Genomic DNA, 19,182 nt, shown 5'->3' on the forward strand with positions numbered 1-19,182 from the left:
GAAATATTGTGGGGGAAAAAGTAAACTTTTAAGTATAAGAAGTTTCAATGATGCCCTTTTTTCCATCTTGTGTAAAATCTGTTCAGAAGATTTGTACAAATCATACAATCTCAGAGGCAAAAATTAGTACAAAGGGAGAAGGGAATAATGCCATTTTATAGACATAGTCCTATTTTTTTGTTGACTACATGTTTATCCCTTGCATAATTGCCTCCCCTAGTTTTGTACCTATTCCTGAGGAACACATGTAGCTGCCTACCAGTAAATCTTATGACAACCCTGTTGCTAACAAAGGATAGCAGCAACTTTAATACGCTTGTCAACATGTTCCGTGAGAAGTGAACCTCTTAGGATTGCCAGGAACGACATGAGAAAATGTGACAAGGTCCAGGAAAAGTCATTCTAGGTCGTGATCATCTGAAAATCACAGAATATCACAGAAAAGTCATTTTTACAATTCTTTGGGCCCCGAGCAGCTTATTCTGCTTTATGATGTGGCCACTTCTTACTGGAGATATCTTGTGTCAATTGCAAACATGCGTCAAGCTAATTTACAGAGATATTATTCATTATCAATTATGATCACATAATAAAACATGTTATTTACCTATTTAACCCACCGACGAAACAGGATATACTATTATATCCATGCACAGCTGTCATGTAGCAGGGAATGAGGAAGGGCATATACAGGGCAATACATCCTGAATACTGAATGGGATGGGGAAGGGTAGAGAGGGCCCATTTTAATATAGTTATTGGGGGTGTGGAATATTTTGCATGTTTCTGGTGAGAGCATGTGAGTTTACGTTGACCTTGCATGCTCTGGCTTGAAACTCACAAAATTTGAACTGCATGTCCAAACATGCCTTGTAAATATCTCACAATTTTGTGAAACTGCAAGTTGCTTTGCAAGTGTTAGTATGTGAATGGTGTGATATCTGGCCAGTCAAGTTAACCCTTAATTTGAATGACCACTTGACTTCTTGGTGAATATGAACCCAATTGTATTAAAAGGATGAATATGACAATGATGACATATGATGACATAAGTTGTAATTGTCTTGAATAATTGGGTGAGTAACCTACATTTTAAGAGGGATACTATGGTTCATCAACAGCAAATCAATAATTACTAAAAATATATTAGTGCTAAAAACGTGTCACTAAAAATTCTGTTCTTTCTTTACCATTGTCGTGGTTGGGTCAGCATGAACCCGTCCGCAAGACAAGCCCCCCTTCTGGTAGCCAGATGCGCACACAGTCTTCGGGAAGTGCATCTAACTCCAGTCCGGGGATGCGGCCTGCAACGGATCGCCGCGGACCCAGCCCGCCACTGAGGGGACGGTGCCATGCGAGGGGTAGCCAGAGGATTCCCCTGAAAGGTAGGAGTTGGGCCAGGAGCCTGACAACCATGTTCTAACAATAATAATTTTGTATCACGCTCATTAACTTTAGTGTCATCAATTCTTCACTGTAACACTAAATTTATCCTAATAAGCATTAACGCACACAATACTAAACTTAACCAAACCAAGGTGACATTGTGGTAGTGAATGGGGATTAATCACAAATAACACAATGTTAAAGCAGTCTTACGAGGAGAAATGTTCTTGTATGTTCTGCATCATAAAAACTGATAATAAATGACCTTCCTTCATGAGGTACCACTAGTAATTTAACTGTCATTGAGATACTGCTGGCGAAATGCAATAAAACACACGTCTACCATTATGGAGCAGCAACGCTTTGAGCATATACCTAAACCTCTATAATCTCTAGACTTTTTTGTACATTGCACACAGGAATTGTTTTATTTTGCAGGAAACTCTACAACTATCCCAACCCAATGATATGCAGACTCTACAATAATCATATGCTACGGCTCACTGCAGCATTTAGCAACTTGTGGACTGCATTGTCGTAGCAGAACTCTACTGGTCTTTGAAAATTAAACATTAATGGAAAAGTAATTTGATCTTGGTAAAAGGTGTTTAATTTCTATGGTTAATGAGGGTTGGACTTTGTCAAACTAGTGAGTTGTGTAGTTGTCTACAAACGTTTTTCTGTCTCACAAAGCTGTGAGATCTACTTAACATTCTATCCCCAATCAGGACCAGGTCAACCAAGGAGATGACAAAGTAGACAACTGGATAATGCTTGAAGGCCAATCTTTCTGGTGGGTTCTGAGAGTAGTTCATTTATTTTAATTAGTAAATAAAGTTTGTTAGGGAAAAGTACTATTATGGCTAGAAAATGACACAGGAGGCATGGTTTAGCACTTTTCTTATCTTCTACACATATATTCATTAATACCAGAACACTTGGCAACAGCATACGCAATACCAACAGAAACAATAGGGAATGAGTTAGAAAATGTTTAATTTGTGAAAATAATAAAGCAAACATGAAATGTGAAACACAAAAGATCTGTCCTTAAATGCTAGAAACTCCTAATGTTTCCTTCCGGATTACTTTACTTTTGGCTTTCGCAGGTTGGATTTTGATTATTTTAAACGCAGGAGGGAGTGTCTGACCCAAGAACGGCGGAGTAGTAATGTCTTCAACCATAATGACGTACTCTCCTAAAAAGAAAAACAAAAGGTTTTATCAGAATAATACTAATAATACTCACTCAATTCATAGCCACCCCTAATATAATTATTAGGTAAAGGATTGTGTATACATTTAGAAATGCGATGTGATGGAAAATGTTTTTCTTTTGATCCAGAACACAAATAAATAATAATAATAATAATAATAAATATTGCAAAGATGGGTACTTAACGGCAATATTTAATAAACTGGTACATTTTAGCATTATTTTGTAAACATTCTGTACCTTTTAAAACAAATGTTCACATTGCTTTGTGTCATCATAGGTTATAAGAAAAATAGGAGCAGGTAATTGCTCAAATAAAACTAAAATCAATGGGGAACATTTGAGACATGCCAGAATAACATAATGCTGGAGTCAAATTTTTGGTTTAAATCTATTAGGTTTCTGTATATATTACTATTTGCTTTTGTTTCTGAAGCATATATTATCCTTCACTTAAAAAGATTGCTTTTATATTGTATATCCCTTTAACCCCTTAAGGACAATAGGGGTTTTTACTCGTAGTATATTGTGGGACAATGGCTATTTTAACATTTTTCGGTGTTGCTGTTTAGCTGTGATTTTCTTCTTTCTCATTTCGTGCTCCCACACATATTATATATTGTTTTTTTCAGGACAAACAGGGCTTTCTTTAGATACCATTAATTTTATCATATCATCTAATTTACTATAAAAAAAATGATAAAATATGGGGATTTTTTGTTAAAAAATTACTTTTTCTCACTTTTTAAACAGAAAACTTTTACTCATCTGCAAAAACGAATGAAAAAACCTACTAAATAGATTCTACTATTTGTCCTGAGTTTAGAAATACCCAATGTTTTTATGTTTTTTTGCTTTTTTCTGCACGTTATGGGGCAATAAGTAGAGGTAGCGTTTTGCCATTTCAAAACCTTTTTTTCCAAATCTGGTAATTCTTCCCCCCATGTGCCATTTCAGGTATCTTTGAAGCCGGCCAATGAAATTTACCCCATCAAATCATATATTTTTAAAAACTAGACACCCCAAGGTATCTGAAATGCTGGTATTTTAACCCTTTCAATGCACTAATTTTACCACTACCCTTTGTGAAACTTTATGGTAGTAATTCTTTTTGTATTTTTTTCACACATGTTGTATAAATTTATCGCTCCTGGTATATGTCCGTGTCACACAACACCCCAATATGTGTTCAGTAACATCTCCTGAGCGCAGCGATACCCCACATGCATGGGTTTGTAGGGTTATTTGGGAGGTAAAAGGCCGCCTTTGTGAGGTGTGTATTTTTTTGCCATTTAGACATCTGCCCCATGTCCCATATTTGGGACACCTTTGAACCCGGCCAATTCAATTTACCCCATCAAATCATATATTTTTTAATACTAGACACCCTATGGGCATTTGTAATGCCAATATTTTAACTCTTTCCATAATGGAATTTTTGTAAAGATATTAGGACATATTTTGTAAAAATTTTAGGACTTGCTTATTAAAAACTTTTTTTTTTTTGGTGACAGTGGGGATTTTTATATGTTACCATATTTTTGACATTTTTTTGAAACATTTTTTAAATTTTTTTTTAATTTTTTTTTTTTTTTTTTTTTACTAGTCACTCTCACTAGTGAGCTGGGCTCCATTGACCTTGCATGGTTGGATGCAGTACCTGCATTCAACCTGCAGGAGGAGCTCGAGAGTTCTCAAGAGGGTCTGGACAGACCCTCTATGAACTCATTTCTATTGTTAATGCCATCCTGTGAATGACGGCAACGTCATTTACAGGATGGCACTTGTGGTTGCTCCTCGGAGCAATCACAAGGTGATCGGGGGTCGGGGGCTAGTGTTGCTGATATGCCTCGATATCGAGGCATGTCAGCAACACAGTTTATGCTTAGGAAGCGATTCATATCGCTTCCTAAGCAGTTTTAGCCGGGCGCCGCCACGATCTTTGATGATCGATGCGGCGGCGGCCATTTTTCTTCCGGGGAGGGCTGCCGAGGGCTGCCCTCCCCGGATCCACGGTCAGCCTCACTTGTGAGGCTTCCGTGGATGCTGCAAAGCCGCCGATCGCGGCGAAAACGCCGCGATCGCGGCGCTGCAGCTATTTAACGGCAGCCCGTACATGTACGGGCATTGTCGTTAACCCGTTGCACGGCAACCCCGTACATGTACGGGGATTGTCGTTAAGGGGTTAATCTCCCTCATCATATGTTTTGTCTGTGAAGGATACCAATAGTGGCCATCATTAGCACTTGTGAACAAGGGTAATTGACCTTGTGGAGTAGAGGTTAACGCATACCCGTCCTGAGTGTCTTTCTTTAGCCCTTCATCCCCCCCCCCCGACATCCCTATTTTCTAAAAGCTCACAATGTTCGCGTGGTATGAATTTATCACATGTTTCTCAGGCCTTAAAAGCCAAAATAATCTGTATAGAAATAGCAAGAAACATGACTGTAAATTAAATTATGTGAATAAAACATTAGCCTTCATCTAAATGCCTTAGCTACATATAGGGTATGATATCATTTAATGCTTCAGTAAAGCCATGGACCCTGCTGTCGTGGTCCCTAGTGTCTTTTGGGGTATCTGAAATGTTTGGCGGTATGGTTAAATGTTTAATTGTTTCAAATTAAGGACACAAATGAGAAAACGCACTTGGTTGTCAGTAGTGAAGAGTACAGGAGGATAATTCCTTACGGCAGCAAAATCTGAGATTGCATGATGTCATGTGCTTGCGACTTGGATCCAGTATTAACCAGGGGCATCAGTCCTCTCCCCCCACCACATGCATAGGGTAAATTAATTAATCTGGAGAGTATAGTGCCAAACATATTTGCACTCCTCATCCCTGCTCCCTACTCAGAGGAATGGGGGGTAAAGATTATAAAATTACTTATGGAAGGCACAACCCCCAAGCTGTGCCTCCTCCTCACGTCGTTCCTAGTAGAATGGGTTGTTAAGCCAAACCCTTTAAGTGGTGCTTACCTGTCCCACCAACTGCAGCCACGGGGGTGAGGTGAGGGCCTTTGGTGAGGTGAGGGCCTTTGGAGAGGTGAGGGCCCAATCCCGTGCCTTTCCCACTTTGGGATGGAGGGGTTAAGGAACGCACAGCACTTACAGTTTAGAGAATAGACCTGTTGTCAGCACAGTATGCTCTCTGAATGACAAGCTATCAACACCCTGTAACAGCATGTCAGCGTTCAATCCGCCATCACATATAACAAGCACTAAGTCAGAATAAATATGCAGGAAGGGGCCTGATGGCTCCAAATTCTTCCTGCAGGAGGGATAACTAATGAGAAAACAGATGTCCTTGATATATAAGCACAATGCTAATCAAACACCTGTGATTAGAAGATGTGAAAAAAAACCTCTCTCCATTAATGTTAATCAGGAGCAATCACAATGTATCAAGAGCAGAGCAAACAGGGTTCCATTATCGGCACATAAGAATCTCATGAACACCCTGAATCTCTAGTGTTTACATTTTGCTTATTGCTATACAAAATGTTTTCAATTACCTAAATTAATTCACTGCCGCACAATGGGTTCCAAATCTGAAACGTCTATTGCGAATATTCATGCGCCTGGGAGGAGGGGGACTGGGGTTCACAACAGGAGATTGCGGTTATTTATAGTCTGGAATCCTCTGCGGATTCTGCATAACCGTAATATTGTGTTGTCAGAGGCAATCGTGAAGGTATTTTTTGGTCTGGTAGGAGTCGCAATGGGGCATAAGCATAAAGCGTTAAAAATGATTTGAGTTGCTAATCTAATGCAATGAAGCACTAAGTCTGCTTATCGCCATCGGACAGCCATTAGCCACTTACTGAGCAGGTGACTTAATAAGGGCTAATGACCCAAGTGGGGAATCATCCAGCTCTAATTGGAGAGTTAACCCTTAATATTTAATATAAGAAATTGTAAAACACTACACGTTTTCATAGAAATAATATAATCCGTGGTCTTTTCTTTTTTGCATAGTGCATTGTTTAACCATAAAAATTGCCAGAGACAGAAATCCTGATGCCACCATCCTCAGCCATGCATTGTTAACAGATGGAGGTAAATGATCTATATAATGCTGTATCAGTAAACGGAGGGGCTTTAGAGGAGAGCCTAAGAGTTAGCAGTTTATTACGGGATGCATTTTGTACATTATGGGAGATGTAATCTGCATTGCACATCATAGACTCATTGTTGGCTAAGAATGATGAGGGATACTCAGATATTTTGGGAAGACTTTATCAAGGACCAAGCTCCCGTATAAGATATTGTATTATGGTGCCCTATTCAGTGGACACCATTCTCCTGCCGGTTACACAATCACCGGTAAGCTGTCGTGTGCTGCAATTTCTCCCCTTACCACTTGATCCTCTGCATCAGATGAGTGGCAAACCTACCCCACTATGAATTGGCACCATGACAGCATTAGATGACTTTTTTATCCAGCTGCCTATAAGCAGTAACTGATGACACCAGGCTATGACATCATAGCACAGCACCAACAGTGCAAGCTGGTAGGGGGCACCTATATTTTAGGCGCGGATTTCTATATTGCTCCTCCAAGAAGGGGTTGCAGAGCACTCATTGACGCTGAGGACCATATGACTCACAACCCAGCTGCAGATGAAGCTCATGCAACACGCATTGAGAGGCCACTGCTCCCACCCATGTCGAGATAATGGTACATAGAAGAGAATCGCAAATTATATTGTGGAGGGCACACTTTCTATGTTTTTTTTGTTTGGCCTGACATTGCCTTGGCATGGAATATGCACAATAAACTCTTTCTTCCAGTCACTCGATTCATATTATGTCATCTGCAACCACTTTATGATTCCATCAAGCGTTATTTCCACGTGTCACCTCTAATAGTCTGCATTCTGAATCATTATAATATATGCAAGTTGAAAGTCAATGACAAATGATCAGTGTGTCACTGAGTGTCTACTGTTTTATTAAAAGCTGTCTCAGAGGCAAGTTAAGTGATGATATTTCCTTTGGTTTTATATATATTCAGTTCTTACAGAACCAGAGATGTGTTCAACTGTCTTCTATAACGATTAAGGAACTCTTTCCCAGATACATAAATCTAATATACAGGATGAGCATGGCCTACTAATTTAATTTAGTGACTCAATCGGAAATAATGGTCACTTTGCAGTCTACTGCTTTTCCTGTATGAGCCTCTTCTATCTTGAATATGACTTGAACGAATATTTTAACAGAGGTATTGTAAAAAAAAAAGGAGTCTTTCTTGGTCTGGGCCTTCCCATTGATGGCACATTAGCCTGAACATGGACAGGTGCCTGCAGGTAGGAAACATTGAAAACCAAAACCTGCCAGCAGATAATAACCATTCATCCCATTTAATCAGTCTGAAACCCAGTACAAATGTTGGTATACCAAAGCAGTTAAGTAAGGGCAATATTTTGGACCTCATCCTACTAGAATGGTCCTTAAGGTAGCAAATTCACTCCCAGTCTGTTTTCAGTTGAGCTGGTCTTATACTGGTACGCATTCCCTTTGGTTGTGGACCTCCTTGCTCGCTTGTAGCTAAAGGGGTAGCAACTGCACCCCCATAATGAGACCCATAAAAAAATGAAATGTGCATCAATTCAAAGTATTCCGTTTGTTTTGTTGAGGGTCATACTCACAAAGATATAGAGTCTTCTGCTTTAGTAGGATTCCATAAGGCAGACCAGCAGGTGGATGGACAGACAGATCTTTATCACTGTTCTGGAGTTTTTTGTGTACACATTTTCATATAGTTTATCATATCCTTATTCTAGGGTTCTGACAACTATGTCATGCACACATATATTTTCTCATTAAACCCCAACCCCTTTCTCACACGCTTCACAGAATTGTAAAAAAAACCCTTCAATTCTTCTTGTGAAGACTGACTCATTTGTTCAACGTGAGCCTATGCAATACAATTGTGTTCAGAAAATGTGTGCGGTTTTAGCTGTACAACGTGAATAAAGGATAGAATGAAATTGTTACCTGGTCTCACGGCATTGTTGTTGTCCATCAACACTTGCTCTCTCTTAAACTTGCTCTCCTTTGTTATTGGGTCGACTCTAAAAACAAAAAAATATATATTTTTACCAATTTTCTACAAATATGAATTATTCCCCAAGCTAAAAACAAAAATTATAGTGACAGTGTAGAGAGAAAACATTTGAAATTAAGGAGAGGTAGAGTAAAAAAAAAACCCAGATATTTTTTCTGTAGGGCAGAACAACTTTCGGAAGCTTCGGTTGAATGGCCTTAGGCTATAAAGATAATGACCGACCACAACAATATCTTGGGGTTTTTTCCCCAGGATGAGCGCTTTATAAGAATCATTGATAGCCTCACTGGGTCCCATTGGTTCCGGTAGGATCAACAATGTATCAAAGAGACAATATGATGAAATATGAAGAGGAGAGAGGTTTTGTCTTCATTGTCCCACATGGAAGTCTTTTTTTCTGAGAAAACCAGGATATTGCATTTTTTAGAGAAGAAATACACATTTTTGCTTACCTGTAAACACACACATGCCTGAACTTTTCACTTTTATCATTTGGTTTTCAGTAAGAATTTGGATAAAGTACTCATCTTGTAAATCCCTTAAAAAACTCAATCACAATAGTTGAGGGAGCCGATAAAAGCTCAGTATGTTTATTTTTTGTTTTGTTTTGATCTTTGCGCCATTTACTTTTGGTGGCTGTTTCATCACAGTAATATGCAATAGGTTTGCTTACACACAATTTTTCAACAGATTGCTTGCAGGAAAACATTGCAACACGGGTACCTGATAATGCTTCAATGAGAAGCAAAAATGCACAGGCTGCAGAATTATATTCATCGCGTTACAGTGTTTCTTTTTTCACAATCTTCTATTTGAATTCAAGAACATATATTTTTCCCTATACACCGACACGTAACTTACACAACATTCTTTCCAGCCATTCCCTAATATGTGATTTTCTAGGAACTTGATTCATTTGGTGTTTCTTTCAATGGCAGATGTCACTTTCAGCAGCAGTTTTACAGATTTTGATAACGCATTACATGCCCTGGAATTTTTCCAAACATAATGTTTGACCCAGATTTTGCAAAAGATTATTTCAAGGGTAACACCTGACACTGGAGTATCTAGGATTACCACCACCTGTGTTAAAGTAACTCTGGCCATGTTTGTGACTGCATTTTATTACCATAAGCCTAGAGACTTACCGTATATATGTTTGCCTGCAGGTATGATGTCTGCAAGGTGGAATCCTAGTGAGCGGACTTATCGTATTTCCACATCAGAAATGACTCACAAAAAATTAAAACATGAGATAAACCCCGTTTTACATGTAAATGTGAAACAAAGCATGGGTTAATATTATTATTATATTCCGTATAGCACCAACTCTACAGATTTTACGCAGTACAAATATAAACAGGACTGATTGTTCCAAAGTGGTATTTAAGCAAGCAAAATTGAGCACCCTCACTCAATTACTTGATGCCTTTTGCCACCCAAAGAGATCATATTGAGTGTTTAAGGACAGTATTATTAGAAAAAAAGTCAGGCAGAGAGCATTGATCCAGTGGAAATGGTCCATGTTCTTTTCAGAGTTGGACATCCCTTGAGCTAATTGTTGGATAGTAGATATATTCACTTCTTACACATATGTTATTTACTGGGAGAGTGAATGGAACGGGTTACAGATCTCCATTCCCGCGCAGACGTTTCTCTGCTGAAACAGCGGACAGACTCTTTTCGGTCCCTGCAGGCGCAGAGATCATTCCGTGCGAGTCAGCATACATCACTCTAAGGACATTTAGATATGCTTCAGAATACTCTAAAATAGTGCAAACCCAGGAAAACGGGAGACTCTTTTTTAAGTAGAATTCACTCAAGAAAAGACTTCATTTTAAGTCACAATAATAAATGTATTTTCATCCTTTTTAAACACTTTTAAACATTTTTTAATTGAACTCCAAGATGGCTACCATGCCATTCACTCACATTCTGCATGTATAATATTCATGATGAAAAATGAAAGACTAAAGAAAAATATAAACAGCATCATATTAAATGGAAAAAAGAGGGGCTCAGATATATCCCAAGAGTCATGTTAAAGATTCAGAAAGTCGGAGCTGGGAGGGAATTGAAGATAAATAATTTAGCACTAAGAATAACTAAAACCTCTGTCAGTCTGCCAGCTTTAAGGGAAATGAAAGGGTTTACAAGAATCTAAGAGTTTTTACAGAACCCCCAGGGCTTTAGAAAATAAATGCAGAACAAGAAAAGAGTTCAAAAGTATTGTGTTCAAGTAGATTCTGAAGGCACTGATTAAAATGTGTGAACAATGGAACATACATTAGCAGAAAATGATGCCATTCTAGCAGGGTTTCTTTTAAATATGAACTGTATCATTAATCTGCTTGCAACTTTTACGCCGAGGTACATTTGGTTATCATAGATATTCTCTTTGAAAGACAAAGACTACTTTGCAAATGTCTTCAGTCTGAAAGCGCTTACGGACAAATTATATATTCATGTATAGATGCTATCGACACTTGCAGCTAGCGAATGTTTTGTAAAGTGAATTTAAATGATAAGCGGCCATTAATAAGTGGATGGGTCAGGTTTACCTAAGGGGACCCTGGCAGCTGTCCCTTTGCCCCCTCAACAGCCGTAGCCCAGTGGAGGTCTGTGCACCTGCTGGCACAGACGTCTCCCGATGCTCCTGGCCTCCTCCATGCAACCTGCTGTTGGAGAACGTCGAGATGTGACATCCAGTGGCAGGCAGCACAAAGACTCCACTCAGGTACAATTGGGTTGTGGTGGCCACAAGTGGAGACTTGGCTCAGACCCCTTTGTGATTAAAAGACAGGGTAGGGTCAAGATGCAGGCCTGCAACAAAACTCAGATCAGGGCAACTCCTTTCCACCATGGGGTAAGGTCCATTTAAGTGTAAACTTAATTACATAACTAATGAGCATGACCCTAATTCCATAAGACTCATGAGTGTGACCCCAATAGCATAACACTGAACATTACCCAAATTCCATAACACTTATGAGTGTGACCCTAATACCATAACACTTATGAGTGTGACCCTAATACCATAACACTACACCCCAATCCTTATTGAAACATACAAACGTAGAAAGTGACAGCAGATAAGAACCATTTGGCCCATCCAGACTGCCCAACCTCTGAATACTTTCCTTAGTCCCTTACTAACCTAGAGCATCATTCTTTGCAACTGTGACTTAGATGCGGAATTTTACGTCACAGATATTTTCCCTACCTTTAACAAATGCCTTCAACCTACTGGCAGAACACTCTACATTCTTAAATCGAATGCCCAAATCCTAATCATTAGTGGTTTACTTGGAGGAAAGATAATTCCATTACCTCTTTCACACCAACAGTCTATCTGAATGTTTTGTATAATGCCCAGTTGGCAAGACCAACCACTTTAATATAAAAGTGCATTCTGAAATAAGAACTGCTTCTTTTTCATCATCATCATCCTCTTTCGTTCATTAGCCTTTATGGGGCCGCAGTAGCGTACCTAGCGGGGGGCGGGGGGGGCGGTCCGCACCGGGTGCCGCTCATCAGGGGGGTGCCAACTTGCCGGCACCCGGCACCCCTCCAGAGACGGACAGTAATGTCCGCCGCTGGAGGAGCAGGCTCGCAAGGGAGCGGTATCGGAGGTCTTTAACAGACCACCGGCTCCCTTGAGTGATTTTAAGCCGGTTCAAGGATCTCCCTTGAACCCGGCTTAAAATCACTCAAGGAAGCCGGAGGTCTGTTAAAGACCTCCGATACCGCTCCCTTGCGATCTGCGCGGCAACAGCTGTTGTGCGCCGGGGCTTGTTGTCAGATCCCGGCGCACAACACTGAAGCCGCGCCCACCGCTGTCCGTGCCCTCTGACCCGGAAGAAGAACTGAAGAAGAAGAGGAGAGAAGAGCAGGAAAAAGAGGCTGTAAGGAGAAAAGAGGAAAGGTAGGAAAGCATACAGTGAGAGTGGATTGGTGTATGTGTGTGTGGATTGGTGTATGTGTGTGTGGATTGGTGTATGTGTGTGTGGATTGGTGTATGTGTGTGTGGATTGGTATGTGTGTGTGGATTGGTATGTGTGTGTGGATTGGTGTGTGTTTGTGGATTGGTATGTGTGTGGATTGGTGTATATGTGTGGATTGGTGTATATGTCTGGATTGGTGTATATGTGTGGATTGGTGTATATGTGTGGATTGGTGTATGTGTGTGGATTGGTATGTGTGTGTGGATTGGTATGTGTGTGTGGATTGGTGTATATGTGTGGATTGGTGTGTGTGTGTGGATTGGTGTATGTGTGTGGATTGGTGTATGTGTGTGGATTGGTGTATGTGTGGATTAGTATGTGTGTGGATTGGTATGTGTGGATTAGTGTATGTGTGTGGATTGGTATGTGTGTGTGGATTGGTGTGTGTGTGTGTGGATTGGTATGTGTGTGGATTGGTATGTGTGGATTGGTGTATGTGTGTGGATTGGTATGTGTGTGGATTGGTATGTGTGTGGATTGGTGTATGTGTGTGGATTGGTATGTGTGTGGATTGGTATGTGTGGATTGGTGTATGTGTGTGTGGATTGGTGTATGTGTGTGTGGATGTGTGTGGATTGGTATGTGTGTGTGGATTGGTGTATGTGTGTGTGGATGTGTGTGGATTGGTATGTGTGTGTGTGTGGATTGGTGTATGTGTGTGGATTGGTGTATGTGTGTGGATTGGTGTATGTGTGTGTGGATTGGCATGTGTGTGTGGATTGGCATTTGTGTGGATTAGTATATGTGTGTGGATTGGTATGTGTTTGTGGATTGGTGTATGTGTGTGGATTGGTATATGCGTGTGCATTGGTATACGTGTGGAATGGTATGCGTGTGGATTGGTATATGTGTGGATTGGTAAGTGTGTGAGAGTGATGGGTGTTATGCTGTACCATTTCCAATGTATTTTTCATTATATAATTATGCTCTAAAGTACATCATAACTCCCATCACTCTATACTGTTCCATACAGTGGCAGAGCTGGGAGACAGAGGCCTTGCACCCCCACCGCAGGACTCCTGAAAGGTAAGTGAACTTCAAAGAGGGAGAGGGTAGATAGTTAGGAGGGGTAGATAGGGAGAAGGGAGTGAGAAGGGGTAGATAGGGCAGAAGGGAGCGAGAAGGGGTAGATAGGGCAATCATACTCCTATCATGCCAAGTCTGCGAGTGCCTCCTGGAATCTGGGTATGCCTGGGCATGATAGGAATGTGATTGCTGTTAACAATTATATATATATATATATATATATATATATATATATATATTATTTAATTGTTTTGTCCTATTTTGGTGTGTTACTTACTTTAAATTTAAATAAAAGTGTTATATTTTTTTATGGTGTGTGTGGGGGGGGTCATATTCAGTTTCAGCCAGGTAGTTTTAAAGTGGGGGGGGGTGCCACATACAGGATCCGCCCCGGGTGCCAAATACTCTAGGTACGCCCCTGTGGGGCCGTATGTACAGACACAATCAAATATGTTTCCTATAAAGAATGGCACTTGTTTTATGACAAGCTGAGTTTAGTACCTACTGGGAGGGAGGCTGGATTTTATAGAAATCCGGAGCTGCTCCAGTAAAACCATTAAGAACGTTTCATAAATACATTGACATATATTTCTAATCAGTTCATATATTATACATTCGTGTTTCTAATAATTAAATAAAATATAGATTTTTTTTTTTCATTTTACACAAAGAAGAATAACTAGCCGTTAATTCACACCCGCTGGGTATCTGGTAAGTACAGTCATTCCGAAAAGGATGTTCTTATTGACCTTGAGGGGGAAAAAGACTGATTCTTCAGGTCTTTTGCTTTTTGTTACTGAGGCCAAATGTCTTTTTACATTTCGTGTTCGGGAAAGAATCCCTTGAGGGTTTGTCCTTTCGGTTTATGCTCTGAATCGGTGGCAGGATTCCTTTGAGGGCTGTAATTGACGTTATCACCTTAATTGTGCGGTTTATGAAGGACGCATCACATGCTGTGCTTAACTGCAGTACATTATGTAGCTGACATTTCACTAAAGTTCTGTGCGTCGCTTCGGCTCGGGTCGGGAAACTGCAGCAGTCAGCATTTTAGAAGATACAAGTTACTGAATGTGAAATAAAAAAAAAATAGACCAGGGATTTTGGATATTCTGCAGCCTGATAAACTGGTGCTGATAACTTAATTATAACATAATATAATATAACATAAGTATTGTTACCCCAAAATATAGCTTTGCCTGTTTATTGATGATTTCCAAATGTAAAGTGGATTTTGAAAGTTAAAATGATATTACATATATGTATATATATATATATATATATATATATTGACGTTAATGAGAGTTCCCACTGACGTCGGCAGGAAACACTCCCATTTAAAGGAAAAAGGGGCGGGGTGTGGGGCGTGTCAAGACGCCGCTCCCGCAACCCGGAGGATTCGGGTCTTAACCTGGAGAATCGGAGGAGCAGCGCTCACCCGGCAATCTCTGGGTCCCACTTGGAGAGTTCCCAGGTACGTTGGTAGGGAGCATGTGGTATATTTGTTATTTTATCAGTCTGTCTGTCTGGATGGCAATATTTAATATCTCCCAACTATGCCTTTTTAAGAGCTAGAGTCTCTCTTTCCTTTCCTGATTTCCCTATTTTCTATGAGCTTAGAAAGTTTGGTTTCTGGAAGCCTAGAACTCACATTAATATTCATTATATTTAATTTGGTTAACCCTTTTATTCCTTGTCTCCTTGAAAATGTCCTGCAGATGCCTACAACACAGGAGAATATTTGTAGGTCTAACATAATGGGGTTTCCACTGTTTAGGGTCTTAACTTTCCATTCATAGAGCAGTTACAGGTACCTTGTAGTGAAAATAATGTAGAAATGCAAATCGTACACTGATTTATTGATCCCACGATGGGAATTATGAAAGAGAACAGGCAGGGATGAGATGAGGCAATTAAGCTATATCTTCCACGGAAGCAACGGTGCCAACTAATTTACTTGTCTTCTGTTTTTTTTTTTAGGTTTAATTAAAGAAGGAAATAAACGTAGCGATAAAATGTATCCAAGTGGAAAGTTTATGATTTTTAATCTTATTCTTAACGCAGGAGATGCTAATTATTGCATGAACCCTGCATTGTTACCGGGTTTATTACTTTTATCCCGCATAAGCATAAATAGCTTTTTAATATATTCTGCAGGATTGTATATGTGTAGCTTCAGCTGAAAATAAATAGCAATTTCTAGTGTCCACTGATCATACGCAGGTCCATCTTTAAGACAGGGCAAGAAGGTCTACAGCCTGGGGACAAAGTATAACTCTGGGGCCCACAAAGTGCCACCTACATATTCAATAGAAGCAGGTAGTTTACTCTTATTATTTAGGTAGGAGTGCTTAGACGTTGGTAGGATGCAATGAAGCTGAGGGATGTAGACTATGGTGGAAAGGCTGGTTTTAGGAGAACCTTTGGGGGCAGAAGCTGAGGCTTGCCTGGTAAAGTGGAAGGTTTTTTTGTTTCGTGGACGTATTCATTAACACTTTAGAACTTTTCCACTTTTTATGAAAGCTAATGTGGAAGAATGAAGTACGTGGAATTATCCACAATGCTCTGTCATGTAATATACGTACAGAAGAAATGTTCTATCCTGTCATTATGCACAAGAAAGATTTGTTTGTCTGCTTACTGGCTTTGTCGCTGCTGGAACTGTCTACTGGAAGCAGGATTGGCGCACATTACATTTTGTAGACAGATGTCAAAGCTTTGCCATGCGTGTATCCCACCAAAGCAATCACAAAACACCAAGTACTGTAATGAATGTGTACATGTTGGGATGCACCCCTTCTTTATTCCCCTGATACCCCACTTTTTATAGAAGTTCACCTTGTTTGCAGGACACGAGTATATTGATGGGTACACGCCATTGCTCATGAACAGCCGTCAATAGGTCATAATGGCCTATAAACAAGTGTCCCTCTTTGGCCATTTGAAATGCTAGGAGCTGTGATATATGTCAAACCCGGTCAACATACAATTATTATTCTACCCTAACTTATTGAACTGACAACCTTTACAAGGCCTGTTACTTTCAATTAGGACCCCAGCTCACTGTAGAAGGACCACGCAGGTCATCTCCTTAGAAATCCCTGGTTTATTTTACAGCAAATCTGTAAATCAGAGCAGCAGCACACATTACAGCTGACACTGCGGATGCACACTGCACATGGTGTGACTATTTAATGTCTGGAGCTGGACTTTGTAGGTAAAACCTTAGAAGAAAATGGCCAGTGATTTGCCACTGATAGCAAGGAGGCACAGAATACCAAATTAATTGGCCAGTGGTAATGTAATGCATATCATGGTATGTAGCCACTACACGGAGGGGCCCAGGCCACGCTTACATTTAATTGGCTGCCTACGGAATTGCTGTTTTACATAGAATGTTAAAGACCATACCTGGGAACTTCTGGGCTCCGATTACCCGGGGCCTTCCCTTGTGGGACGCGGCCAGGACTGCACACTGACACCAGCCGGTGGTCCCGCTGACGTCGGTGGGCGGTCACGCTGACGTTAATGTGAGTTCCCGCTGACGTCGGGGGCATTCCCGTTGACATCGGGGGCGTTCCCGCTGACGGCAGTGGGAAACACCCCCATCTAAAGGCAAACGGGAGGGGAGCGGAGCCTGTTAAGGCCCCGTTCCCGCGACCCGGAGGATTTGGGTCTTGACCCGGAGAACCGGAGAAGCAGTGCTCACCTGGCAATCTCTGGGTCAAACCCGGAGAGTTCCCAGGTATGGTTAAAGACTATTAAAGGTACAATTAAGCCAGTCTAAACCCCCAAATTGTATTTTTATTTTTAATGCAGTCCTTTTGCATAGACATACGTTCCACTGCAATCAGTTTCATGCAAGCATTCTTTAGTTACTAGTTCTGTCTTTTCTCTTCTGGCTGCCTCGCCGGAGACTTCCGGCACACGCTCAGCAGCAGCCTATCGCATTTAAGGTAACAAGACATTAGCATTTAGATCGCACATGTGTAATTGGTTGCTGCTACTGCCATTCACTATAATGGGCGTGAACATGTGAATGCTCCCTGGTTTCAGGAGGCACAGCCGGGGTGGAATTAAATGAGACAAAAGCCTTATTTTGTAATTCAAATAACTAAATCATACCTGCATCGATTTCTATGAAGTAAAATGCCCTGCAGCCCATACACAAAAGACTCCGATATGCGTTTAATATGGCTGGAGTGACCAAGCAGCTCCATGTTAAATAGCAGCTGGTTTAGCTCTACTGTTTAAAACAGTGGCAGCTTCAAGGATCAATTTCAGAGATTAGGTCACTGCTAAAAAATGGAGAACTGACTACCCTCTTAAATGTTGCCCACATATGATATACATTATTTATAATACAAAAAGTGTGGTTTAAATCTAAACGAGAAAAGAAATCACTTGCATTTTTCAAGACATTTACAGTCCAGTAATGAGATTTAAAAATCATGCTGTGTCCAAAATAACTTGTTTTTATAAGCGTATGGAAACAGCGCACACATGTATACCATAAAAGCTATATATTTATAAAAACAAAGCTAAAATGTAGTTGATATAAACAACAACCTTTATGTACGAGAGGAAGGAAACACAGCATCTTACTGTGCTGCGTCTGTGTAGGCTTCAATATATTATACTGTGAGCAATTTCATAACGTTTGCCAACTTAATAAGTTCCCTCTTTTGTGTCCGGATATCAAAACGCAATTACAGCAATTCTTTATATCTCCCATCTTGGATAAACACGTTAATAATCTTTGATACTGTAAATAAAGGAGTAGTCGCCTGCTTCAAAATCGGATTTTCTCTCTCTCTCTCTCTCTCTCTCTATATATATATATATATATTTATATACCAAAATGTCTTTGAATGTCCCCTTCAGCATACCAAGACACCTCGAACAATACTATGCTTTCAACTTTGTGGGAACAGTTTGGGGAAGAACCTTTTCTATTCCAGCATGGCCGTGTCCCAGCACGGTCCAGAAAGACGAGGCTGGATGAGCTTGGTGTAGAAGACCTTGACCAGCCGCACAGAGCCCTGAACTCAACCCCATGGAACACCTTTGAGATGAACTGGAACGGAGATTGTGAGCCAGTCCCTCTTGCCCAACATCAGCGCCTGACCTCACAAATGCTCTACTGGATAAATTTCCACAGAAACTCCCCAAAATCTTGTGGAAAGCTTTGCCAGAAGAGTGGAAGCCGTTATAGCTGCAAGGGGGACCCAACTAGAGAGTGATGTCATAAAAGTCCCTGTTGGTGCAATGGTCAGGTGTCTCAATCCTTCCTCCAGAAAACCAGAATGTCTGAGATAATTTATATGAAATGTTTCCAATAAGCAACTGTGATAACGTGACCTCATGAAAATGTAGGGAGTATTAAGTATTAACACAACGTAATTTACTTATTAAACCTTAAGTAGCCCCGCGATTACTTTGATACCAAAGTAAGACACCATCTTGGCTGAGAGGTCTGT

General features: G+C 40.4%; 1 protein-coding gene across 2 annotated transcripts in view; it reads right to left on the reverse strand.

Moving 5' to 3' along the window:
* Window positions 1–2,365: 2,365 nt before the first annotated feature.
* Window positions 2,366–19,182, reverse strand: part of MORN1 (MORN repeat containing 1) — a 90,057-nt gene continuing 73,240 nt past the window's right edge. For both annotated transcript variants that reach the window (XM_053452250.1, XM_053452249.1), the window contains exons 13-14: window positions 8,606–8,682; window positions 2,366–2,585 (exon numbers count right to left, since the gene is read on the reverse strand). In XM_053452250.1, coding sequence (XP_053308225.1) covers window positions 2,437–2,585; window positions 8,606–8,682 — 226 coding nt within the window. In that variant the 3' untranslated portion in view covers window positions 2,366–2,436. The remainder of the gene's footprint in view (window positions 2,586–8,605; window positions 8,683–19,182) is intronic.

Source organism: Spea bombifrons, chromosome 12 (assembly GCF_027358695.1).
Source record: "Spea bombifrons isolate aSpeBom1 chromosome 12, aSpeBom1.2.pri, whole genome shotgun sequence".
NCBI lineage: Eukaryota > Metazoa > Chordata > Amphibia > Anura > Pelobatidae > Spea > Spea bombifrons.